The 25863-nt window shown below is 39.1% G+C and overlaps 2 protein-coding genes across 5 annotated transcripts in view; both read right to left on the bottom strand.

Moving 5' to 3' along the window:
* Bcap29 (B cell receptor associated protein 29) overlaps positions 1–12784 on the bottom strand; it is a 36421-nt gene extending 23637 nt beyond the window's left edge. Inside the window, exons 1-5 of one of the 2 annotated variants that reach the window (XM_055624696.1) lie at positions 12716–12784; positions 12388–12497; positions 8539–8639; positions 4102–4252; positions 1777–1912 (exon numbers count right to left, since the gene is read on the bottom strand). In XM_055624696.1, coding sequence (XP_055480671.1) covers positions 1777–1912; positions 4102–4252; positions 8539–8639; positions 12388–12479 — 480 coding nt within the window. In that variant the 5' untranslated portion in view covers positions 12480–12497; positions 12716–12784. Of the gene's footprint in view, positions 1–1776; positions 1913–4101; positions 4253–8538; positions 8640–12387; positions 12642–12715 lie in introns of those variants that run through there. The other variant, XM_055624689.1, reaches the window with a different exon arrangement.
* A 5558-nt stretch (positions 12785–18342) lies between these two features.
* Positions 18343–25863, bottom strand: part of Dus4l (dihydrouridine synthase 4 like) — a 14648-nt gene continuing 7127 nt past the window's right edge. For 2 of the 3 annotated variants that reach the window (XM_055624661.1, XM_055624668.1), the window contains exons 4-7: positions 24350–24467; positions 20700–20822; positions 19797–20023; positions 18343–19140 (exon numbers count right to left, since the gene is read on the bottom strand). In XM_055624661.1, the coding sequence (XP_055480636.1) occupies positions 18893–19140; positions 19797–20023; positions 20700–20822; positions 24350–24467 (716 nt within the window). In that variant the 3' untranslated portion in view covers positions 18343–18892. The remainder of the gene's footprint in view (positions 19141–19796; positions 20024–20699; positions 20823–24349; positions 24468–25863) is intronic. The other variant, XM_055624677.1, reaches the window with a different exon arrangement.

The raw sequence follows: 25863 nt of genomic DNA, 5'->3' as shown, positions 1-25863 counted from the left end.
AAGTAAAACGTAAACTGTTTTTAACATGCTGTTTCCATAAAAGATGCTAATAACAATCTATTCCTAAAGAGGCATTTTTTAAAATTCTGTTTCTATGAAAAGAGGTCTTTCCCTACCATTTTTTAAATTAATATTTTATTTTTTATATTAATTACAGTTTATTCACTTTGTATCCCAGCTGTAGCCCCCTACCCCTACCTTTTTTTTTTAAATTACCATCTAAGCAAAGCAAATAACAGAAAAAGTAAGATAGAAGTTATGAATAGCTGAAAATGAGTTTTGCCTAACTGAGAAGGTCACAGAACTCTTTCTATTGGCCACATGATAGCTGTCTGACTTCCAACTGATGGAAAGTGGTGCCTGCAGACGGGTCTTTAAGGCTTGGCTTTAAGACTGAGCTTAGGATTTTCAGTCTCTATTGCTGAACATGACAGTAACTCGGTGTAATGTGAAGACTAGATTTCTTATTGCAATAGAGAAATAATCTTAATGCATGATTACAAAAGCACTTTCCCCCAGAAAATGTTTCATTTATTAATAGTTTCAGTATCATTTTTTTCTAAGAACTAGATTCAGCAAGACTAATAATAATTAATAATAATAATAATAATAATAATAATAATAATAATTGAGTAATATGAGCTGAAACACTGAATCTATAAGATCATCAGATTTTAAAATTCAAAATAATTTTGTGTTTCATTTTTCTCTTTTTTTTTTTTTGCCAATAGGGCAAACCTCAGTATTTGACATACACACATTCCCTGCATAACAGAAGATTTGTAAAAAGGCTTTAAAAATTATGTGAAATCATCAATATAGTCTCAATTAATTTCTCACTACTTCCCATAAAATAAGTCATACTTTAACTGAAAGAGAAATGAGCACAGAATTATAAAGATTTAATTTAGGTTACAAAGCAAAAGTAATGGTAATAGAGGACTTCAAATTTTTAATCCAAGAATGGCTATAAGATGCCGTATCTTGAATGACTTAGCCATTGTAATGTTGAACTTACAAAAGCTGTGTTTATTTGCATTGGACTTGCACAAGATTGGCCCTTGTCAACAGACAGTCATGGATGGCCATAGGGCCCTACCCCTCCCAGCTGAACTACTGACTATGGAGAGATTCTCAATGAGGGGGAGTCATTATCATCAGTTGTGTACCCAGTAGTGAACCCACTGAGCTAGAATGGATAGTTCCAATTCCATGGTCACAGAAGGCTTTAGATAAGCTCAAAACAAAATGATATGAATGTGGAAAGTGACCTGTTCAGGGGACAGAGAGTTGGTATGGGTGGGAGGGGATAAGTAGGGGCAGGAGTGAGAGTAAATAGAATGTACTACTTACATAAATGAAATTGTTAAGGAAGACATTTAATTACAAAAAAATTGAAATATGCATGCTCCCCACGTTTCCTTCTCGAATCATAGAAACAGGACCACTGTTATTAATTTGTATTTAGGCAAAGTATGGAAGCAAGCAACCCTACAGAATAGTAATCAGCAGGCAGTGGTGGCACACATTTTTAACCCAGCACTCAAGAGGCAGAGGTAGACAGATCTCTGAGTTCAAGGCCAGTTTCATCTACAGGGAGTTTCTTGAAAAAACAAAACAAAACAAAAGAATCATTCCATAGAACAGTGCCATGTTCTGTGCCATTTTCTCCTGATAAGTTATGAAAATGCTATTTTTGATGTTAAAATAGTAAATTACTCCTTGTGAATATTAAGAGCATTTATACTTATTTTTTTTACAAAGAAAATTAAATACCCATTTTAGTTTTTCATTCTCTTCCATGAATTTCTTGGCAGCCTTAGTGGTATTTTCTGCTTGAGTTTTAAGCACTCCTTTGTTTGCTATTTCTTTTGCCAGCTGAGTAATAAGCGTAACCAGACGTCTCAACACTCTGAGGGGAAAAAAAAAACAAAAAAACAAATGAAGTTCAGAATAATGTGTAACTAGATTAACCATCGGGAACTCTGACTTTAACACAAATAGCCATTGTCAGATAACTCCTGTTAGGTCTAGAGACGTGGTGGAGGGGATGTTTAAAGGGAACATTTTCTTTGTGCTACCCAAGTCTGTCAGTTAAAAGAAACAGTTAAAAAATATGTGGACAAAAAAGTGTACACAATGGGGCACATTGTGACACACTACAACTTTCATGATGAGATTTAAAAAAAAAAAATCTATCTTCTTTTCTTTTTTTGGGGGGAGGTTGCAAGGGTGGAGTTCAGATATAAAGGGACAGGGAGATGAGTGGGATTGGGATGCATGATGTGAAATTCACAAAGTATCAATAAAAAGTTAAAAAAAAAAACCCACACAGATGCATCAGCATCTTACAGCCTCTTGTACACAGTGTTATTCATTTTCCATTTATAAGCCATAAGCCTAAAGGAGAAAACTGAAATTTCAATTAAATTTTTTCACAGCGTTTCTCGACGTATCTCTGGCTATCCTGGAACTCACTCTGTAGACCAGGCCAGCCTGGAACACAAGAGATTCACCTGCCTCTGCCTTCCGAGTGTTGGGATTAAAGATGTGAGCCACTGCCCCACTGTAAAATGGAATTTTAGATGGCATTACAAGGGTAGCAAGAAAATCTTTTTTTGGGGGGGTCTAGTTTGAAATTTGCAGTTTAAAGATCATTTTGTAAGGGTGGTTAAGTCTAAAAAAATGAACACAGACATGTTTACAGGTAACTCCTACTGTCAGATAATAAAAATAATCCCTTTAATTATTCTTTCAGCAGCTATTTACTAAGGAACTACTATGTTAGGTATTACAGCCATAGCTGAAAATGAACTTAGTTCTTGCCTTCAAGTTTAAGTCTAGTTGGAGATATATATTTACTTTTTTATGGATAGTTATTTTTGTTGTTTTTGAGATAGCATCTTACTCTATATCTCCGGCTGTCCTGGAACTTATTATGTAGACCAGGCTGGTGTCAAACTCAGACGTCTACCTACCTCTGCCTCCCAAGTGTTGCAATTAAAGGCATGAGCCACAATGGCTGGCTTCGAGTTGGAGATATAAACAGCATTTAATTATAATTGTGAATGACACTAGAAGTCATAGTATAGACTTACCAGAATACCTGCATACTTTGAAGGAAATGATGGCCACAAGGCTCCTTTGAGAAGGAAATTAAAAGATAAGTAAAAGTTAAATAAAAAAGAGAAGGCCAGGTATGGTCAGGTAAACCTTTAATCCCAGTACTCAAGACGCAGACACCTCAGATCTCTGTGAGTTAAAAGTCAGCCTGGTTTACATAGCAAGTTCCAGGCCAGCCAGGGTTACATAGTGAGACCCTGTCTCAAAAAGAAACAAACAGGGCTTCAGTCTCCTAGGTCCTCCCCCATCAACCTGCTTTGTGAAATGTCTGTATCCCTGTGTGCCTGCTGTACTTACGTGTTTCCTTACCCCTAAAAAAAGATGTTCAACCACTAGAAAACAAACATAAAACAAAAAAAGGATGGGGGAACAGTTTTCTAGAAGAATAGCTTATATGATGACTCAAAGTGGGAAGGACAAAGATATTTAATAAATTCAATAAATACCTTTTGCAAGAAAGTACAGTAAAGGAGAGTGGGAACGAAATGTACTATATGTATTAGAGAACAGTCAGCAACCAGATCATTCAAGGCCCTTTGCAGCCAGCAGATCAACAAACTGTAACTTTTTTTTGAGATTATAATTTAATTACATTTCTCCCTTCCCTGTCCTCCTTCCAAACTCTCCTACATGCCTCTCCCAATTCTCCTTCAAATTCATGTCCCCCTTTTAGTTAATTGTTATTGCATGTACACACACATATATTCCTAAATATAACCTGTTCAGTCTGTATAATGCTACCTGTATGTGTGTTTTCAGGGCTGACCATTTGACACTGGACAACCAAATGGTGTGCTCTTCTTCAGAAGGCCATTCCCAGCCTTCTTCAGTGTGGCTATTATTTGCTATTTGAGTATATCATTTGCATTATTTTATGAAGATAATAATGAAAAGCTCTTAGTGTAAATGGAAAAAAAAACTTTTAAAAAGAGAACTGCATGAATACTAAAATGTGCTTGTACTTTTTTTTTTACTTACAGCCAAAAAAATAATGAGAATCCAGAAATATAAAGATTTCTTTGGGACCTGAAGAGCTTCATCTGTGTGTGCTCATAGGCACTAGGTCTGCCATCTGCGTTCTTCTCAACGACATGACTGGAGGAATACCTCCTTACTTCTCTCACAGCATCTGTTACAGAAGAAAGAACATTACTTTTGGTGTTTTGTTTGTTTGTTTTTCGAGACAGAATTTCTCTGTGCAGCCCTTGCTGTCTTGGAACTCACTCTGTAGACCAGGCTCACTGTGAATTCATGGAGACCCACCTGCCTCTGCCTCCTGAGTTCTGGGATTAAAGGTGTGCCACCATGTCTATTACTTTTGGTTTTTAAGAAAAGATATTTTAAACAAGAAGGGGTTGTAGAATAACTTACCAACTTTTAAAATAACGAACTTTAAATATGGCTTTTGTCTGTCTGTCCCTCTTTAGTATATGACAACATATTGTGCCCATAGATGGAATATTGTAAATAGATAGCAGCAGCAATTTATGAATCATTACTACAGACTTTTAAAATCATTCTCCTGGGACTTACTCATTATCTGGCAAATCTTGATCTAATGTGAAATATTATCTCTTACTCCTTCTGATTCTATGCATGACTAAAATTCAACCTGCTGCTAGTGACAGATACAATCCCACTTCTCTTAAAGTGCTAGCATCCTATTACACTCTTTATTATTTAAATAACTGAGACTTCAGAACTATTCTATTACATTGAAACTTCTATTTGCACAGATGTGATTCAAACTATGTTGCATTTACTTCACAATAGTTCACAGCTACTATCTCTGAATAGTGTCATATTTCTATCATTCCAAAGTAAAACCCCAAAAAAGCACTGCATAATAATGTCTCATTTCATCACCTTACATTTGTATGCGATTTCTTTTACTGAAAGATCTTTATTCCAATACCATTAAGCATACTAGATAATTTGCTCTGTTTTGCAGTATAAACAAAGGTAGGGGTTTTTGTTATAATATATATTATATATATATTATATATATATATATAATTTCTTTATGTAGCCTTGACTGTCCCGGAACTTGCTCTACAGACAAGGCTGGCCTTGAACTCACAAAGTTCAAGCTCTGGGATTTAAGGCATGCATCACCATGCTGGATAATTAACATTTGCACATGGGTTACTGGCAGCTGTGTGGTGCATTTTCTACCAGAGCAGAGATAAGATTAGAAGTGAATAGACAGGCAGAGATGGAAAGGGTACTTCAATTACTAATACTAGTTCCTCCTTGGAATCTGGCTTCCTTCTTCCCCTGTACTTCACTGAAACAACTTCTATTTTGTTGTAAATTCTTTTTTCTTTTTTCAATTGTTCTTCCTTGCTCAAGTGAGGACAAGCTGGTTTCTGAGAAATGTAGGCAAAACAATCTGCTATGGTTCTCTATTCTTACACAGATATAGCTTTCAGCATTTTAATAACTCTTATAGAGTTGAGGTTATTTCTTTTTGTTTTGTTTTGTTTTCGAGACATGGTTTCTCTGTGTAGCTTTGGTTGTCCTGGTCTCACTCTGTAGACCAGGCTGTTCTTAAACTCACAGAGAGCTGCCTGCTTCTATCTCTCAGAGTGCTGGGATTACAGGCGTGCACCACACAGTACACAGCTTATTTCTTATTATTTTATTTCACAGATAGACTTATCAAACCAAGAGAGACAAAATGCCACTCCAGAGTTATTCAGGTAGTTGGTGGCTCATTAGTGATTAGTTTTCTCTACTTCTAGATTTCATATATAACATTGGATGGAGATTTCATATATAACATTAATAAAATAGCATGACAAATATTGACGTTTTCAAGTGAGATAAAAATCCATTCAAGGATACAATTCCCGTCTTGTTTGTTTTTGAGACGGGGCTCCTTATGCAACTCTGGCTGTCCTGGAACTCACAGAGATCTATCTACCAGGCTCTGCTTCTGCCTCCTGAGTGCTGGGATTAGAGGTGTGCACCAGGCCCAGCTTCCCTTCCTATTTTTCTTAATTCTGTACTCCTTCCAAAAGGATGCTCTCATTTTATAAAGAGGATCAACTCTTTAAAGGCTGGTGTTTGGAACATGAAACATTTTTTGGGTAAAACATCAAACATAATGGTGAAGGTTCCAAGTTGGTGCAGTAAACACAGTTAATCCACAGCATGAGAGCTGTGAGGAGGTTCCTAGGGAAAACATATTTTGCAATGTATAGTAAAGGTTAAAGTGGCAAGGAGTGACACTTGCAGAAGTGGGTAGATGATCCTAGATAAGTCACCTGATCTTGCTGATCTCAGTCATTTCTAAAAGAACAGGGTGATTATGAAGACTCATAGAATTTCTGTTTTGGAAACTGTAAAGCTCTTTTATGAAGTATTAAGAGACCAAAAAGATTAAAAATTGGTGGCTATTTTAATGTTTAAGGCCTGAACTAGCTGGGTGGAGAGATTCAGTAATGCCCTGAGGGGAAGAACTCACCTTACTGCATTCTTTCCCTACTCACAGTTGCTAGGAAACTGGCCCAAGCCCCTAGGGAGAGACACCAGATCTTTAATGGTTTGGGGACCTTCCTATAGCCAATCAATTCAAAATGCAGCGTTTTGACCAATAGATGCTTGCCAGGCAGGAATCCCCCTGCTTTGGGCATGCTAGGAGGACTCTTTAAATCACCCACCTAACCTGAGCACAAAGCTCTCAGCTCTCACTGCTTCGTGGAGGAGAGTGTGAGCCCAAGCTGCAGCTCGTAATGATTTGTAATAAAAAGATCCTCATGTGTTTTGCAACAGACTCAACTCCTGGCGGTGGTCTTTCGGGGGTATCACGATACGGGCATAACAGTATCATTCATTACCATGAACATTTTAAATTTACTGAAAAACTTGTTCAGGCTGGGCATATTTTCTGAAAAATGCTCGTTATCAGAAGTGCTTGGATTTAGGCTCCCCCCCCCCCTTTGGTGTTAAGACCTTTGAAATTTCTGTGTATTAAGCAATCTTAAAAATGTGACTCAAATATAAACATGAAATCCATTTATGTTTTATACATACTTTATAGATATAAGCTTGAAGTTAGTTTCAAACAATGTCCTTACTGCTCTTGGATTTGGACTGTAATCTATCACACAAAATGAGGGGTGGAATTTTCCACCTGTGCCAGCATGCTGGTGCTAAAATTTTTTCAATTCTTTATATTTAAATTTTTAGATTTAGAATTTTTAGTTAGGGATGCTCTATCTATCCAGTACACATCTCTAATCTAAACCATATAGATTCAAATTTTGAAGACTTTGTTATATTTGCTTTAGTTTTTCAATCCAAAGGCTCACTGATGCTTTCGCCTAAATATTTCAGCATCCATCTTCTCAGACTAAGAACATATTTCTATGTAAAAATTATTACTAACTTTGTTTTTAAACAAAGGGATAGACAACCAATGTTTCAGACAAAGGGATAGGCAATAGATATTTTTAGGGCTTACCAGCCGCAATACTAAACTCTGGAGTTGTCTATGGAAACAGGCATAGACCATGTGGTGCTTTGAGTAGGTTTGGCCCCCACAGACTCATGTGTGTGAATGCTTGACCCAAGGGAGTGGCACTATTAGGAAGTGTGGCCTTCTTGGATGAGGTGTATCACTGTGGAGATCAGCTTTGAGCTCTCCTATGCTCAAGCTATGCCTAGTGTGGCACACAGTCTCCTGCTGTTGCCTGCAGGTCAAGATGTAGAACTCTCGGCTCCTCCAGCACCACGTCTGCCTGCATGCTGTCATGCTTCCCACTATGATGATAACGGACTGAACCTCTGAAACTGTAAGCCAGCCCCAATTAAATGTTTTCTTTTATAAGAGTTGCCCAGTTATACAGACCATATGATAAAGCAAGAATGGTGATGTTTCAATAAAATGGTATTTACAAAAATAGGCCTCTGAACCAGAGATTTAAGATGTTATACAATACTGCTATACAACTAAAGCAAAAATTCTCCAATATTACCTAAAATTCATTTAATATTAAAAAAATTTGCAGTAGCCACTGAAGCTGTTATTTTTAATCAGGTTTCAGTGAAAACTCACACTTGTTTAAGAATCTATTGATTCCACTCATTTGTTCATACAGGCCAAGCCCGAGTGGCCAGGACAACACTATAACAAAGACTGTAATTGGTAATCATCTGGCAACTGGAGAGAAGACCGCGTGTTACTGCATTTAAACTTTAAAGGAATCTAAAAGAGGTTAAGAGTCACTGTACCTGAAATTTGTGTATATGAAATAGTACCAAATAAGTAACACAACAGCCATAATTATCTTAATATCACTCTATAAAATGAATTGTCGTTCAATATATCAATAACATTAACATAACCAAACAAAACCCAGACAATTTATTTTAATAGAACTGGATTCAAAGGAGGAATTTAGTACCTACCTAGAAACAGAACAATCAATAGGATTATAATGGTAAGGAAAGCTTTGTTCCAACAACTTGCAATTTTACCCCAGACACTAAATGAAAAAATCTTCTGCCATCTGTAAAGCAATACAATTAGATTAGATTAAAAAAACAAAAAACAAAAACAAAAAAAAAAAAAAACCAAACAAACCAGAAACAACAAACAAACCAAGAGCAGGTTTTGAAATGTTTTTTAAATACTGACATAATATTTTGATAGTATTATGATAAAGGTTTCAGACATTTAATTTTAAAAGTTAATAAATCCTATGACCTGACAGAGTAGCTCATGAAATAGAAAATAATTACTTTTAATTAAATACTATGACATTTGATTATCTTTTGTCTGACAGTTTAAATATTATAAAGTGAAAATAACTTCTTTTTGGGGGGAAAGGGCGGCAGTTTTCCAAGACACGATTTCTCTGTACAGCCCTGGATGTCCTGGAACTCTAGACCAGACTGTCCTCGAATTCAGGAGATTTATTTGCTTCTGCATCCTGAGTGCTGGGATTAAAGGTGTGTGCCACTACTGCCTGGCTGAAAATAACTTTTAAAGTAAAATAATAAAGTAAAAAAAAACCTTTTAAAGTAAGTTATTTTTCATGATGAGCAAAACCTTAAAAAGAAACGGGGTGTGGGTTTGTGCACATGCAGGCATGCCTGTAGACTCTACAGGGTAGAGGGTGGAGGCGAACCTGCTGTGCTGCTCCTCAGAAGCCAGCCTTTCCTCCTTGCTGAGAGCCAGTAAACCCAGAAACCCTGAGGCTCTCTGATTGGGGCCAGCTGACTGGTGAGTGACTATCTGCCTGCTTTAGCCTCCCCAGTGCTGGGATTATAAACCTATGCAACCAGGCCTGGCTCAAACCCATGGGCTAGAGCTTGTACGGCAAGCACTTACCAACTCAACTATCTCACTAGCCCAAAAAGAAATTCTTAAAAGTGTCACAATTTTGATGGAAACTATTTCTTTTTCCTTACTTAGAGCACTGTCTCAGAAACGATGAAGTTTTTTTGATTTAACAATTCAACACCTAATTCTCTACTTACTTATTTGAGACAGGGTCTAGCTATACGGCCTTTGCTGGCATGGAACTTGCCAAGCCTGGCTCTGAAGTGGCAATCCTTCTGCTTTAGCTTGCCAAGTGCTACAGTTACAAGCACGTACTACCATTTTTTTGGCTTTGGCAAGCTTATTTTTATGTGGTGTGCTTCTGCCATCTACTCTAAGTATAATAATTTCTTTAACCAAAAAGAAATTTTAAATTACTGAGATATGACATATATGTAAAATGAAAAAAAAAAGCCAAACTTAAGTATATATCTTGATAAAACCTAACATGTCTAACTACTCCTAAAATTTTTAAATTACCTTGCTCAAGGACTGAACCCAGAGGAAATGAGATGAGGAAATAGTCTGGATTGAGCAGCATAAGCAAAGCCGCAGACACGAGAAATGATGAGTTACAAGTGGCTAAGTAGGACAAAGTAATCCATCCTATAACTGAAAAGGTGTCAAACATTGTACACAAGTTTTTTAAATGACTAATTTAACATTGAGTCAAAAGGAGCTATAAAGGTAATTAGCATGTGAATATACTTCACAAGAACAACTTAAAATTTTTACTTTAAGATAGGACAAATTTTAATACAAAAGAACCATTAACAATAACTTCAGGTTGAGGGGAAGAAACTGGATACAGATAAATCAGTTGTTTTTGCCTCTATGATCAAATTCAAAGCATTTTTAAAAATTAATTATCTATTTAAATTTACCACTACTATTTAAATATAGTATTACAAACATTTTCTAAAAAAGAATATAAATGACAATAGCTTGATGTAGGTCCAAATGTAAATTCATTTACTTCTTTAAGAGTCAATGAAAGAGGGAATGTAGAAACCCCTCAAGGGTCCAGCTAGGAGCTTGCAGTAAGACTGATTTAAGAGCAGATAATAGCTAATATTTATTGAGTTGATATATTAATTGTTGTAACATATGCACTATCTCATCTAATTACCACACCACTTTATGAAGTACACACTGCTATTACTAGGAAAATTGACTGGAGAAGGTATATAATTTGTACAAGGTCATATAATATCATGGAGAATTCAAACAAAAAGTTATTTCTGAGCACATACTTACCTTCAACCACTGAATTATAGGAGAAAAAAGACTACATATACTAAATGAAGACTATATGAAGACTTTTCTTTGAAGACTATGGTTGCCACACACTGGATTAATACGTGGCGAGGGACAGATGATTTCTGTGCATATGTACATGTTCTTATATGAGAATATTTATCATGTGTACACAGTCATACTTCCATATAATAGCTACTAGATCAGGATGGGTACAAAACTGTAAATGCCAAGAAAAAAACTGGTCTATAAATCCTGATGACATTTTTTTCAAATCTCTAAGCCTTATTTATAAATGACCTCTTGAATATGTAAGCCTCTGTCACAAGGACTACCAAAAAGAAAACATATGTGCTTTTGAAATCTGAGGTAGAAAGACACAGCAGAACAGCAGTGTCTTCATGAAAGCTAAGGATCTTAGCTAGAGGCTGACACAGACCAGTTAGGTGACTTAGGTCACGCCATTTACCCTTTCCAGGCCTCAAGCATGTGATCCATAGACTCCATGGGTTGGTAAAAATAACATGGTACACCCCTCCCCCCACTACATGATTTACTACTTTTCTTCTTGTAAGAGAGAAAAAGCAATGGAGACAAGAATAGAGGTGAGTTGAGATCCAGGCAGATGAGGAATTCTAAGAGTTTTAAAACACTGCTTAGAGCCTGAGCCAGTCTTTTAGTCCCAGCACTGTTTTTTTTGTTTTTGTTTTTGTTTTTTAATAGTGTGCTGTCTCTAGCATCCCATGCATGATTTTGTTCTGTATCAGAAGCTTAACAAAATCCCTTGCAGTATCATTATTATAAAGTTCCCCATTCACGATTCCAAGTTCCTGGATCTACAGCAGATCAGGAATTATTACAAGGGAAAGTCATTCTATGAGTCTACAGGACACTCCATACTTTAAAGAAGGTAGAAGGTTCTTTACTAAGGAAGCAATGCTAATGTTCGGTTCTGACACTTTCATTACAGCATTTTGACACACATCCACTAATTTCGACTGGAATGAAAGTAAAATTACTGTTAATGAAATTGTTTCTTAAGGCCCAAACGAAGAACCATTTACAGGTTTGGTCTGTAAAAACCGTTCTATTGTCCCAATTTAACATTTTGGTAGCCAATCCAGGGTAGGAAAAAAAGGAATTAGGTAGCATATGAAACCAAGACAGGACAGATGTCCATGGCATAACCAGTTTCACTGCTTTATTATATCTTTGTTTATTATGTGTACAAATTTGTACATATAGTAAAGCTTTATATAAAGTAGTATTTTAATACTGTTACCTGATGGCAATTTGAGCTTCATTTTTAAAGGCTACCTTTTATATATTGATTCTCAATTTATTCAATTATCTATTGTTTGTATGTATGAATGTATGTATCGTGTGTGTGTGTGTGTGTGTGTGTGTGTGTGTGTGTGTGTGTGTGTGTTTCCGTGCATCCCAGGGTGGAAGTGTGGTGATCAGAAGACATGTTTGTGGAGTTGGTTCCCTTTCCACCATGTGGGCTCCAGGTATCGAACTGACATTCCTTCGCTTGGCAGCAAGCGACCTTTACCCACCGAGCCATCCAGCAGGCCCTCTCAAAACTTTCTAAGCCCACGAGAAGCGTCACACCGCAACAGCCTGAAGAAGCGAATCAAACATTTGGCACCGTTAAGGATCTGAAGGTTTCCTACCTCTGAGGAGGGATAAAGGGCAGGCAGAAGATTAGAATGAGTCCTATTTCAGCATAAAGAAAGCTGACAACCGCCACCCATTGGATTGTCATGGTTTGTTTCCTTCACACCTAAACAGAGAGAGGCTTCACTTTCACGGAAACATGGGTGAACGGCCCGCCACCCACGCGAGGCCTGCTGGGAGTTCGCCCAACCCCGCGTGACGCGGCGGCGCTGGCCGGCCCGGCGCCTAGGCCCTCCCCCGGCCCCGCGGCGCCCCGAGCGGCCGGCCTGGCGCCCCGGCCCGAGCTTCCGGCTTGCTGCCCCGCGAGGCCGCCGCCCGGCTTACCCGCCGCCGATCGCTCCGCGCGCCCCGCCGTCCGCGCGCGCACGTGACACGCCGCCGGGAGCGCGCCGGGCCCCGCTGAGGTCACACTGGCGCGACCGCTGTTTCCCGGTGCGCGGGCGTGCGGGACGCGGGGTGACCCGGGCCCCTCCGCGCGGGCTCGGGCCTCCCGGAGGGCGGGCAAGATGCGGCCGAGGCCGGGGTCAAGTCCAGCCAACCTCCCTGCCCCAATTTAAACTAAGTTTAAATTAAGACCCAGGCCTAGGGGTTTGTGGACTCTGTACCGTCAGCGTTTTGCTTCCTGTTTTCTTTGTCCATAGTTAGATCAGGCAACTTCAGGGACCTGTTTGGGGACTGATAGTAAAAGATGGGTAAGGGCATAGCCCTTTACCCAACCATATTGTGTTAGGTGACTACTAGATAGACCATGGAAGCCATTGAGAGTGGTCTTCTCATGGTAAACTTTGCATTCCACCTCCTGTTTCCCTGGTGACACTGGAAGGAAAACAAAAACAAAAACAAAAACAAAAAACCAACAACCGTCCCTCCTTAGGCCTCCTGGTCAAAATGGAATATCCCTGCTCTAGGTAGAGACTTGACATCTCTATCTGCTCCAAAGATAACATTACACACTATTGTCTCCTCCCTTAAGCTGGCCAGGAGTCCATTATCCAGGAAATCTGTTCACTTGGAGACATGGTAAGAAGGTGGGGAGGATGATTATCCCTTCAGTGAGATACTGCACCTACACTTCCCAAGACTTATAAACCGTTTGTTTTGTCTTTAGTCGATGGACAAAAGCCTAAATAAAGTGCTTTCCCCGACGTTGGGCTTTCTCATTCTCTGCGTGCCTCTTCCTAAACTGCTGGTGGACCCCATTTCTGAACAAGGCAGTGTCATTGGACCCTAAATCAAAAAGCATCACTTTTGTCTCTTCCTCTTCTCCATCTCTTTGCCTTCCCTGTTGGTTTTTTATTTCAAACTAATAAAATTGTCCTTGAGGGAACTCCAAACACTTCCAGGTTTTCAACATATGTGAATACACTTAAAATATATTTTTTTCAATATTTGCAACATTTCAGGAATGTAATACAAAGTAGGGCAGAATAGAGATTTAAAAAATAAAAATAATAAAGTGACCTAGGAAGGCAAAGAGGCCTCTTGGAGTCTGGTAGAAGTCTTACGCTTGCTGAGAGTCATGAATTCTAGCCAAGTTAACAAAATGTCGTTGTCCATTCATGTCAACTACAGGAAGGGAAAGCCTTTGATGCAGGGGATTGCCCTCCTCCTTCTTCCTTTTCCTCCGCCTCTTTGGATAGGCTAGCTGCTGATACCCCAAGATCCTCCTGGCTCTACTTCCTCAGTGCTGGGACTACAAGTGCACACTACCACATTGTCTTTTACATTGGTTCCTTGGATCTGAACTCAAGTCCCTAGGCTTGCACCTCTAATAAATAAAACAAACCAAAAACCTCTTCTTGATAAACCAGCTTTAGCTAGAGCAGGGCTCAGTTGGTAGGGTGGGCCCTCTGGCTTTGATCTCCAGCACCTCCTCCACCACTTGTGTGGCACATGCCCGTAAACCTGTCATCCAGGAATTGGAAGCCAGAAGGGCAGCAGGTATGAAGCTTGGCTGAGACTATATGAGAATCCCAACTCAAAAAAATAATAAACTCCAATTCTGCTTAATAAATCCCTGAAATTATTCGTTTTTTTTTTGTGGCACAGCCAAGAATTCTGGTTTCACCCAAGTAGAGGTCTCTGAAAAGATTCCCTACAGGCAGCAGCGTGAGGTTCCATCTGAGCCCCTACTCCTTTTACTGCTAAGAAAAACACTGCGCTGCAGCATACCATGGTACTGGGAACATGACATGATAAAAAATAGCTAAGTGCAGAACACAGATTACATTTCAGGGCTGGGTTTATTGACTTAGTGGTAGTCAATAAACTGCCTAGCACACATGAGGCTGTAAGTTCAATTCCCAGCACAAAACATAACCCCAGTGAACAAAATCCCTGCATTTAAGTCAATGATTTAAAAAACTTTATCACAAACACATCTGATTATGAGTAACAGGAAGAAAAGTAATCTGGAAGTCTTCCAGATTACTCTCCAATTAGCTTTACCTGCTGACCCATTTAGTTGAGTTTAGGAAGAATTTAAAACACATTATCATTCATTTACACATTAGCTACCAGATTCTTCATTTATATTATGTAGAAGTCTGCAGGAAATTAGCCACAGGAGGTTGGTCTTTCCCCTTCCATGCTGTTTTCCCACATTCCACAGCTCTCAAGTCATGCTGTGGTACTGGCACCGGTGTTCATTCACTTCAGAGTTCATTTGTAGATACCAGAAACGATGACCTCATCTTCTTATTTATTTATTACAACAACAACAAAAACCCAGCTATCTATAAAACCGAATAAGCTGCAAAGTGAGAGCACAGAATGTGCCCAAGAAAATATAGCAACACAATGCTCATGTTAAAATCGATTCATGGTCTCAACGATCTTAAACAGTTTTAGACAATTCTTGCCTTCATAGACATCCTGGTTTTGACATTCCGTAATATTTTTAGTATTGAACTGTTTTATTTCCTCCAGAGAGACTTCTTTCCTTATGCAGGAGGAGCAAGGCCTGCTACTAAGCAACATGCGCATGCGTGGTTAAGACTTCCTACTAAGGCCAAACATGCCTGCCAAAGAGCCCAGAGATTGATGACAGCATATCGGGTGATGGAGCACAAGCCAATGAAGAAGAGCCACGGAGCTCTTCTGGAACTCACAGAGGGGGTATAAAGGTCAGCCTCATTTCTGCATAAGCAAGTCTGCTCTCGCCTCTTTCCTGACTTCCAGGCTCTGGGTCCTTGACTCTGCGCCTTTTCATCCCCGCCCCCAAGGGTCCTGAGTTGGGTTTACTGCAACATCCATGTACAATCTTCATTAATAAAAATCTGATAGCACCCGGGGAGACAGAGGGAGGCAGAACTTTGCGAGTTTGAGGCCAGCTTGGTCTAACAGCCAAGGCTACGAAGAGAAAGCCTATCTCGAAAAACCAACCAACCAACCAAACAAATATTTCCTAGGATCATTTGAGCCATGAAAATAATATCATGAAAAACAGAGTATAAAACTTTGGTTTAAAATGAAAACCTAGTTACTATCTTCTAATTAAATTAAAAAAATTATGATTGTGTGTATGCGATGTGTATTGTGTGTGTGTGTGTGTGAGAGAGAGCCGTGTATGTGCCACAGCATGTGTAGAGGTCAGAGGTTTTCTTTTGCATCTTTACACAGTTCTGGGGATCAAGCCCAGGTCTGCCAGATTACTCTCCAATTAGCTTTAGCTGCTGACCCATTTAGTTGAGTTTAGGAAGAATTTAAAACACATTATCATTCATTTACACATTAGCTATCAGATTCTTCATTTATATTACGTAGAAGTCTGCAGTTACTTTCTTCTTTTTAGGTATAAGTTTACATCCTAGAATTGTGAATTTTTTAAGTGAGAGATTCAGGGACCTTTCTCTCTTTGGGGTGCTGGTCAAGTGGTAAGCTTTATTTAAAAATGTTAAAATCACCATTATGACAAGTCCTTATTAAACCTTTCTTTTGATGTTTATGAAATTGTAATGAGCCTTTCCCACCCAGATCTAAAGGGGAGCACTTCTAGTGGCTTGGGAGAGGGGCCCCTGTGACTAGGGAAACAGGAATGATGACATTATTGGTACAAGCCATTTTTTTCTTTTCATGGTCTGACATGGTTGGTGTAAACACTGCTCAAGCCGTATGAGCAGGCTATTTGGCTTCCTTTTCAAGCAGCCTGGAGGACAGCCTCTTGTGCTTTCTTCTCTGGTAAAGCAGCACAAAAGACACAGGGCAAATCAGGCTTCTCCTGAGTGGCCCTTTCTTGCTCACTTTTGTGTGTGTTCATGCGCCTTGTGTGGAAACCAGAGTTTAGCCGTGGGTGTTGCTCTTTAGATGTCCATCTTGCATTTTAAGATGGGGGTCTTTCATTGGCCTGTAGATTAAACTAGTCTAGACATTGCACTCCAAAGTTCTGTCTCTGCCTCCCCAGCACTAGGATTACAAGTGTATGCCAATCCAACTGATTATTTTTTAAAGATTTGTGTGTATGTGTGAGTGTTTGCATGTATGTGTATGAACCACATGCATGCCTGGTGCCCACAGAGAAGAGGCTGTCAGATCCACTAGAACTGGAGTTACAGATGTTTGTGGATGCTAGGAACTGAAACCAGGCCTTCTTCAAGAGCAAGTGCTTTTTACTGGGTCATCTCTCCATCCCTGACACCTGTATTTTTTTACATGGATCACATTCGGGACCTCAAGATTGTGCTACAAGCTCTTTAACAACCTAGTTTTCCCCCAGGCCTTCAATGGTTGAATGGGCTGAGCTTGTAAGTGGCAGCTGTACAGGTGAAGCTGGGATCAGCTGGTGGTGGCTCTGACATCCTCGATAAACACTGGCTGGGAAGCCAGCAGCAAACGGAGGAGTTGCTGTTCCAGTGGAGGCAGTCATGGCAGCAAGAGGTAGCTGAGCAGCTGGGCACAGGGACTAGGGCAGGCACGAGAACAGTGGAAACAGGTAAAAGGGTAAAGAGCTGAGGCTGGACAGAGGCTGAAGATTCGGAGAAAAGCTGCAGACCCTGGCACCTGCTGGAGTTCCAGAGAGCTGTCAAGTCTCAGTGGCCAAGGAGCTTAGTCACAGAAGTCATTATCCAAGGCTGGGAAAATCATGGCTTGGGAATCATGGTACCCAAAGCTGTGATGATAGCTACTGTCAAAGGTTGGTGACTCTGCATTTCCTAGACCTACACTAACCAGACTTCTAACACTGGATACCTCAGGATTGAAGAAGGCCCTGTTCCTTGAGGCCTGTATCAGAATCCTAACACTAGAGCACCACCACCTGCTGTTGCCATGGCTAGCTCCTTGCTGTCAAACACTGAGGGATATAAATGCTGCCAAGGCCAGTGCTGGAAAGGTTTCTCACCCACCAACATGGGTAGAACGAAGAATCCTCTCTGGTCAGCTCATTAGTAACATTGTAATCTAAAAAGCTTCAAAAGAACTAAATTTGCTGTCGCTCAAAGAGCCCCATTCAAACTTTAAAAAAACATTATTTATTATTTGTGTGCTTGGGTGAAAGTGTGGAGGCCTGAAGACAACTTTGTGGAAGTGATTCTTTTCTTCTACCATGTGGGTCCCAGGGATTGAACTCAGGCTGTCAGGCTTGGCCAAGGCAATCACCTTTTCCCACTGAGCCTTCTTGTTGGCACTAATCTTACTTTTAAATTACAGCTGACATCACATGTAACTAAATTCAGTTAGACACAACTTAAATACCTTAAAGTATATATATATATGATTAGGAAATGTAGCAGTTCATTTCCCAATTTAAAATTTTAATGTATACTCTCAATATAATTCTACACAGAATTTTTTGTTCTTTTTCATTTTTTTATGCATGTGGACATTTTTTCTACTACCTCCTGAACTTTCAAAAAATTAAAATTCACTTCTTGTTAACTTAAAGATGAGTCATACCTTCTTGATATTAAAAAGTTTTATTTATAAAAGTTATAAACAGAATACCTTTAGAAAAAAATTTCACACCCATCCACCCACCACATCCATAAAGATTAGAAGCAAAGTTTTACTTCTGGGTTCACTCAAGATCTACTGAACTGGAATTCAGGGTATAGGGGCTATTTTATTATTATTATTATTATTAGTTTTTGCTTGTCTGTTCACTGTGTGCTTGGCTGGTGCCCGAAGAGGGTGTTGGATCCCCTGGAACTGGAGATATAGGCAGTAGTCACTGGCCACTTGGGAGCTGGAAATTGGTTCTTGGTCCTGTGGAAGTGCAGCCAGTGCTTTAATTGCTGAATCACTTCTCCAGTCACACGGCTGAGTTTTTAAAACTATGGAAAACTCCATTTGTTCTTTGAGACAGAGGTTTGCTGGCCTAGAATTTCCAAACCTCTTCCTTCAGCTTTCTGAGTGCTTCCATTAAAAGTGTGTGCTGCCATGTCTGGTCCCAGCAATTGCTGGTACTGAAGTTAAAAGCCACCGACTTTAAAAAAATATGAGGGTGCAGCCTCATGTGGTTCCATGTAGGTATAACCTCACACTACAATGACTGAGAAAGCAGAGTCAGACACCATAATGATCTGTAAGATAGTCCAGAACTGCTGATGTACTTGACAGAGCATTAAAGACCCTTTTTTCCTGTCTTGATGTTATCTTTTCCATCATGTACATTAAATGTTGATGGAAACACATAAAAGGAGTTCCAAGTTCAAGGGCGATGTCAACCCAGTCCCAAATGCATTTCAGCGGGGTCTCTTCATATCCAGCAAACATAGCTGGGTTTGCTAAAAGTCCCCTTGCAACCATCACACCTGCAAATTAAAGCACAACATATCTGTCTTTAAACTAAGAATCTATGGTTATTAGTTCAAACTTAATGCAAGATTATTTATCAAAAAGCATTATTTCAGAATACCCTTATTAGAAATTACAGTAATACAATAAGAAGTAAGTTGATTCTGGTGCCACAGATAAGCCAATTGTACTTATGCAACTATGTTTTTTAAGGATATCTATATTAATTCACTGGCTCTATTGTTTCTTTAGGAGACATCCAGGTTTTCATAAATCGGGCTGCTTAAAGTTGAATCTATTTACGTCCATCTAGCATCAGTTATTATAGGAATGGCTAGTTAATTACGTAAGAAGTATTGAAACTACATGGCAATTCTGGGGCTCCTGTGATCACCAAAGTTCATTACTGCTCATCTCCATGGTGGTGTTCTAGGTGCTTTTTAAAGATAAAAACACAGAAAGAAATAGGCCGCTGTAGATGATTTGCAGGTCAGTAGATATGATGGTACCAACAAAATGCTGCCATTGCTTCTAAAATGATCCACTGTCAGAAGAAGAGCTGACAGCATTATAATCATGGTTCAGTGTTAAACACAAAATCAAATTATTTCCCCATCCTCATTTTTTCATCCTTATTAAATGATAAAAAAAAGTCCCAGTGTTTATTTCTTACCATCTGTCCCAGTCATGTGCCATACATTTTCTGCTTCTTTCAAGCTTCTTATGTCTCCATTAGCAACTATGGGTATAGACACATTTTCCTTTATCATTTTAATGGCATCATAGTGGACTGGTTGGTGTCTTTCTTCGACTGTTCTTCCATGGACTGTAATCCAGGACACCCCTGTTGCTTCAGCCTTCCGACAAAGATCTATAGTTCTTGTCAAGTCATCATGGATCCTGTAATTTCAATATTGCAGCTGTTTATAACATACAGACTTTAATGCTAAATTAACTAAGAATCTTCATCTGCTATATTGTATTAGTACTTCATGCTACTGTTAATAAGGTTTTGTTCAGGGATTAGTTCACATTCAGAACCTTGACTTCAGTTATGACTTCTGTAAACAATATGGTGACTAATGTCTTTCCCTTCCCCACTGCCTTTCCTTTTTGGTTTTGAGAAATTAAGAGTCAGTAGCATACTGCCACAGAAGAACAAAGAGGTTATGCTAACACATGGTGTGCAGGCCTCTGAAATTGGAATCATGTTTTTTTTCTTCTTTTCTTTTAATTGTTAAATTTTGGTGCAAGTATCTTTCCTGTTTTCTAGTTGTTACTACGGATGTTTCTTAGCATTAGCTAAATAGCATACGGAGAAAGCCCAGGTTTTGGTGAAGTCTTTTAATTAAAAATGTGTTACTTTTTGTTAAGAACTAAAAAGAGGATAGTGTTCATTAGGATTAAAATTTGAGAATGGGGTTTTTGTTTGTTTGCTAGATAGACATTTTTTCAACATTTGCATATACCAGCTTCAAATTTACTTAGACACCTCCACATCACTACACAAAAGGAGTATTTTTAAACTTCCCAAGTAATATATTAACTTGTCAGAAGATTGAAATATTATGTTTACCTTATTTTAATTGAAACTGAAAATCTAGGATTTTCCACTTGGTTTCTCACTTGCTTCACCATATCGCGGACGAGCTCCGGCTTGTTTATTAAGCAAGCTCCATAACCTTCTGCCATTGCCCACCTTGGCGAAGCACAACAGATGGATTGTAAACAAATGAAAGGGAAGATAAGATTCTAAATGCACTGTATCAATCTTTCCTCTATCCAATGATCTGGAGCAAAGCATGCCTTTACAATCCATAGGCCCTACAGCTGGCTGGTTAGATTAGTTGCGTAGAATGTGGTGCTAAATAAAATTCAGAGATCAACATTTCAAAATGATTTCATGAGAACAAACGAATACTTGCCTAGACCAAAAAGTACTGGAAATTTTTTTTTTTTTTTACCAGCCAATTGAGAATATTAAATTAGAATTCATTCAGCCAAGACAAATTTAGGTGTTCATATTAACTGCAATTAATCCAATTTTTTAAAAAACTCCAAATTTGATGTTTATTGTGAATAACAAGAGGTTTTTTATCAGTCTCAAGAGTAGAAAGATATTTTTGGTTCTTAGCATTCCAACAGCACTAAACAGCTTATCTAATTCTCCTAATGAGTATACAAATGTCTAATCTGATTTGGCTTATGTTGCATTTAAAGCTTTGATTTAGTCTGGATTTGGGCATATTCTGGCTATTGGCAGATAACCTAGTATAGTTCCAGCATAGTAGTTTTTTTAAGTACACCACATTCAAACTCAGTTATTTAAATCCAATCAAGTAGCTGTGATATAGGAAGGAACAGATCAGTATAGTAAGGTAATTAAAATCAGCTTTGGAGTCAAGACTGACCTGGCAGTAAAAAATACATTTCTGTGATTGCTGTAAACATTAGATTCTCAAAGAACTAGTTACATGTGAGGTTAATTACATTAACTTGACAGGGAACCTCAACTGAGAAAATGCCTCCATCAGACTGGCCATGGGTATCTCTGTGGTACATTTTCTTGTTCAGTGATTGATGTGCAAAGGCTCGGCCTACTGCGTGCTGTGCCACCCCTGGGGAGGTAGATGTCCTGGGTTGTATAAAAAATCATGTTGAGTATGGTGTTTTGAATGAGAATGATAGCCACAGCCTCAGATATTTGAGTGCTTGGTTCCCTAGCTGGTGGAACTGTTTGGGAAGGATTAGCTGTGGCCTTGTTGGAGGAGGCATATCACTGGAGGTGGGCTTTGATGTTTAAAGAGCCCACTCCATTTCCAGGTCCCTTTCTATGCCTTGGACTGTTTGATCAGATGTAAGCTCTCAGTTACTGAGAGTGCCTGCCTGCCGCCATGATCCCAACCACAGTGGTCATTGAGTCATCCGCTGAAATTGTAAGCCCTTAACTCTTATATATTGCATATTTTCATGGGGTTTTGTCACAGAAATAGAAAAGTAACTAAAATAGAAGTTGGTACCCAAAATGGGGTACTGCAGTGAAAGGCCTGATCATGCTGTTATTTGGAGGACTGTAAAAGACTCTGGACTATAAAAGTGGCAGAGGCTGTAAGTGGAGCTTAACAGGCCATACGAGTAGGGATTGGAGTAAAGTAGCTCTAAGAGTAGTGTAGACTAGAGGCCAAAAGGTTTCAGAAGGGAACAATATTAGCAATTGGGCTAGAGACCATCCTTGTGATATTTTAGGAAACAATGTGACTGTTTTTTTGCCTTTGTCGCAGGAATCTGCCTGAGGCTAAACTGAAGAGTCTTGGGCAGAGTTGTGGGCAGAGGAGATTTCAATACAGCCTATTTTCCAAAGACTATTCTTTTGTCATTAGATCACTTTTAGGCAAATCTACAATGAGAAAGAGCAAGTGGGGCAAAAAGAAATACAGTATGTACACTTGGAGGAGAAAGGAGCTGCAGCTAATTTAATGTTGGAGCTAAGGCTTGTGCTTAAAGAAGATAAGGAGAGGCAGAGACATTAGACAGAATAAAGGGAGTAGTGCCTTCAGTGAGAGACCCCACCTAGCTAATCCTTCAGCTTGTGAAAGGGGAAGGCCTAAGGAAACTGCTGAACCTAAAAACTGCAGGCCAAAGATTACGCAAATGTACTTTAAGAAGGGGCCCAGATTCCTTCCCAAGAAGGCCACCAAACTTGGCAGCTTCAGTCATGTGGTTCCGACTCTGGCGTCATTAAGGAACTGGAGGGAAAGGATGTTATGGGAACTTTCCTCCGCAGTTAAGGAGAGCTGCAGAGGACAGGTGTGTGGCAGGGGAGTCCTTCCCTGGAGCTGCTGAGAGGCCATCATGTGACGCTGTGAAAATGAAGTCTGGATTGGGTTGAGGACACCAGAGACATAGGATGTCTGCTGGGGAGAGCTGGACAGGTAGAGTGGAACCAGCCGAAAAGAGAGCAGGAAGTGCCATGTAAACTCTTTGATACTGGACTTAGATCTACAGGATTTGGAGTTTGCCCTGCTGGGTTTCAGTCTGCTTTGCTCTAATTTTTCCTCTCTATGTTCTTTCTTTCCTTTTAAAATGGTGATGTGTGTTCTATGCCATTGTAAGTTTAAAGTGTGTAATCTCTTGCTGTCTGAACAAGAGAATTGCCTTGACTCTCAAATAGAATTTTAACTATTAAACAGTGTTTAGACTGAAATACTATGGGGACTTTTGAAGGTAGACTAAATGGATTTAGTGTTACAGTATAGATACAAACCTATGGCTACAAGGGGGTGGGGGCAGGAAGAAGGAGGAATGCAGTGGTTTGAACAAGAATGGGCCCCCTTCGTTCATATACTCGAATGCTTGCTTCACTAGTTGGTGAATCTATTTGGGAAGGATTATGAGGTGTGACTTTGATGAAGGAGGTGTGTCACTGGGGGTAGGCTTTGAGTTTTCAAAAGCCCAAACCGTTCCCAGCTAGTTCTCTTTGCCTCATGGTTGTGTCTTAAGATGTATGCTCTCAGCTGCTTCTTTAATGCTGTGCCTACCTGCCTGCTGCCCTGCTTCTGGCCATGGTGGTCACAGACTCACCCTCTGAATCTGTCGTCCCTTATTTTCACCCTTCTCTTATATACTGCCTTAGTCATAGTGTTTTATCATGGCAACAGAAAAGTAACTAGATAAAGGCAGAAAGCAAACAGTGTTACTCCATGGTCTCTGCTTCAGTTCCTGCCTCCAGGTATATTCCTTGTCTTCCCTCAGTGTTGTAGTGTGCCTTAGTGTTTATCACAACTGAGCCCCCACCAAAACAAACAAACAAACAAGCCTAAAAACAAAACAATAGCTAGAAATGAGGAAGAAAAAACAACTAGTCAAACCTATAAATCATCTCTGTCACCATAAAAGTCCTTTAAAGCTGTTCCTAAATAAACTTAAAAAAAAAAAAAAAAAAACAACAACCTTGTTTAGACCCATAGTGTTTTAAAGTCTTCCCTTTAGAATTTAATTAATTAATTATTACTAATATATGTGTGATGTGAGTATGTGGGGGAGTAGTGTGCATGGTTTGAGGACACTCTGGGGAGTCAGTTCTCTCCTTCTATCATGCAGGCTTCAGGGACAGAACTCAGGTTGTTCTTTTTAACTTTCAGAAAACTGGAAAAATATTTTACCATGTACCCATCATTTTTTTCTTCTAACCTCTTTGGAAAGTGTTCTGATTTCTTTGGCCTTTACCTCTGAGGGCAACCACAGTTAATATCGATTCCGTTTGCATAGGGGCAGACTATAAGAGCAGCATCAGATACAAGTCTTGCATCATTAGCAGCAAACTGAACAATCAATGGGCAGTCACCTGTTTTAAAGGAAAGACAGTCCAACATTAAAATTCACAGAAAAGAAACATCCACACAAACAAACTCAAACAGTACAAAATTTATAAAATGAAAAGATTTACAACAATGCTAACAAACAAACCCCCTTTTCTTTTTTTTCTTCATGTTTTTTGTTTTTTTTGAGACAGGGTTTCTCTGTGTAGTCCTGGCTGTCCTGGACTTGCTTTGTAGACTAGGCTGGCTTGGAACTCAGAGAGATCCACTTGCCTCTGCCTCCTGAGTCCTGGGATTAAAGGCATGCACCACAATGCCCGGCCTCTCTCTCTTTTGGTTTTACGAGACAAGGTTTCTGTGTAGCCCTGCAGATCCCCTTTCTGAAGGGTGGATTAGTGTTGTATTCCAGAATGAGTGTATATGTATCTGTTACATGGAAGTGAACGTGAGCACTCAATACATACTGCAGTACCTTCTGCTCTTCATGTATCTGGAAAATGCACTTAGATGTATTTTCTTCTATTTAGTGGCACATTCTCCTATATGGGTGGTCTACAGACTGCTGTCTAAATTGCATTCATGCTTTTATAAGTCTGATCCTACATAGTTACCTAGAAGTATAACTGCTGAATAAACATTTAACACTGCCTGGTATTAACATGGATGCTACTAAATTATCTAAGCCTTTACAGATACACATCCACAGGTAACAGGAAGGTTGCCTCCTACCCTCACTCAGTACACAATCTTCGTGCAACTTTATTTGTAGTTTCACATTTTCCTATTTTTAATTCTGCTACTTCTTAAATTAATTTATTTGAGGCAGGCTCTCACCTTTTAGTCTTGGCTTGCCTGGAATTCACTAAGTAGACCAGGTTGGCTTTAAACTCCAGAGTTTTGCCTTGCCCTGCATCCCAAGTGTTGGGATTAAAAGCAGTTTCTACCACACTCCACTGCTTTATTTTTATTTTTACAATGGTTTATTTTTAAAGAAAGAAGTTAGCCTATTGTCTATCATGTGTTATGTATATATGTATATAAATATAAATAATCATATAAATATATATATTTATATAACTTCTGTTTATCTTAAAGTACATTTCTTACATGGAGAAGTTTAAAATTTAGGATAGCCAATTATATCAGCTTTCTTTGGTCTTCACATATTTTTCTCATCTTTGGATGGTGCTAAATTCTGGAAAGATGCATTTAACATCACAAAGGCTTTTTTGAAGATTTCCTATGAACTTTATTGGATGTTAATAAAAGGCACACTTCTGGACATGACTTCTTTTGCACTGATTACAGATTTCTACAGATTTCTACAGCAATTCACTGGTTTGGAATTGATGAGGAAGAACAACTACTACTTCTACTTCTTCTTCTTCTTCTTCTTCTTCTTCTTCTTCTTCTTCTTCTTCT

This window comes from Psammomys obesus, unplaced genomic scaffold, assembly GCF_907164565.1.
Source record: "Psammomys obesus unplaced genomic scaffold, mPsaObe1.curated_primary_1811, whole genome shotgun sequence".
Lineage (NCBI taxonomy): Eukaryota > Metazoa > Chordata > Mammalia > Rodentia > Muridae > Psammomys > Psammomys obesus.
This window is presented reverse-complemented; position numbering and strand designations above follow the sequence as displayed.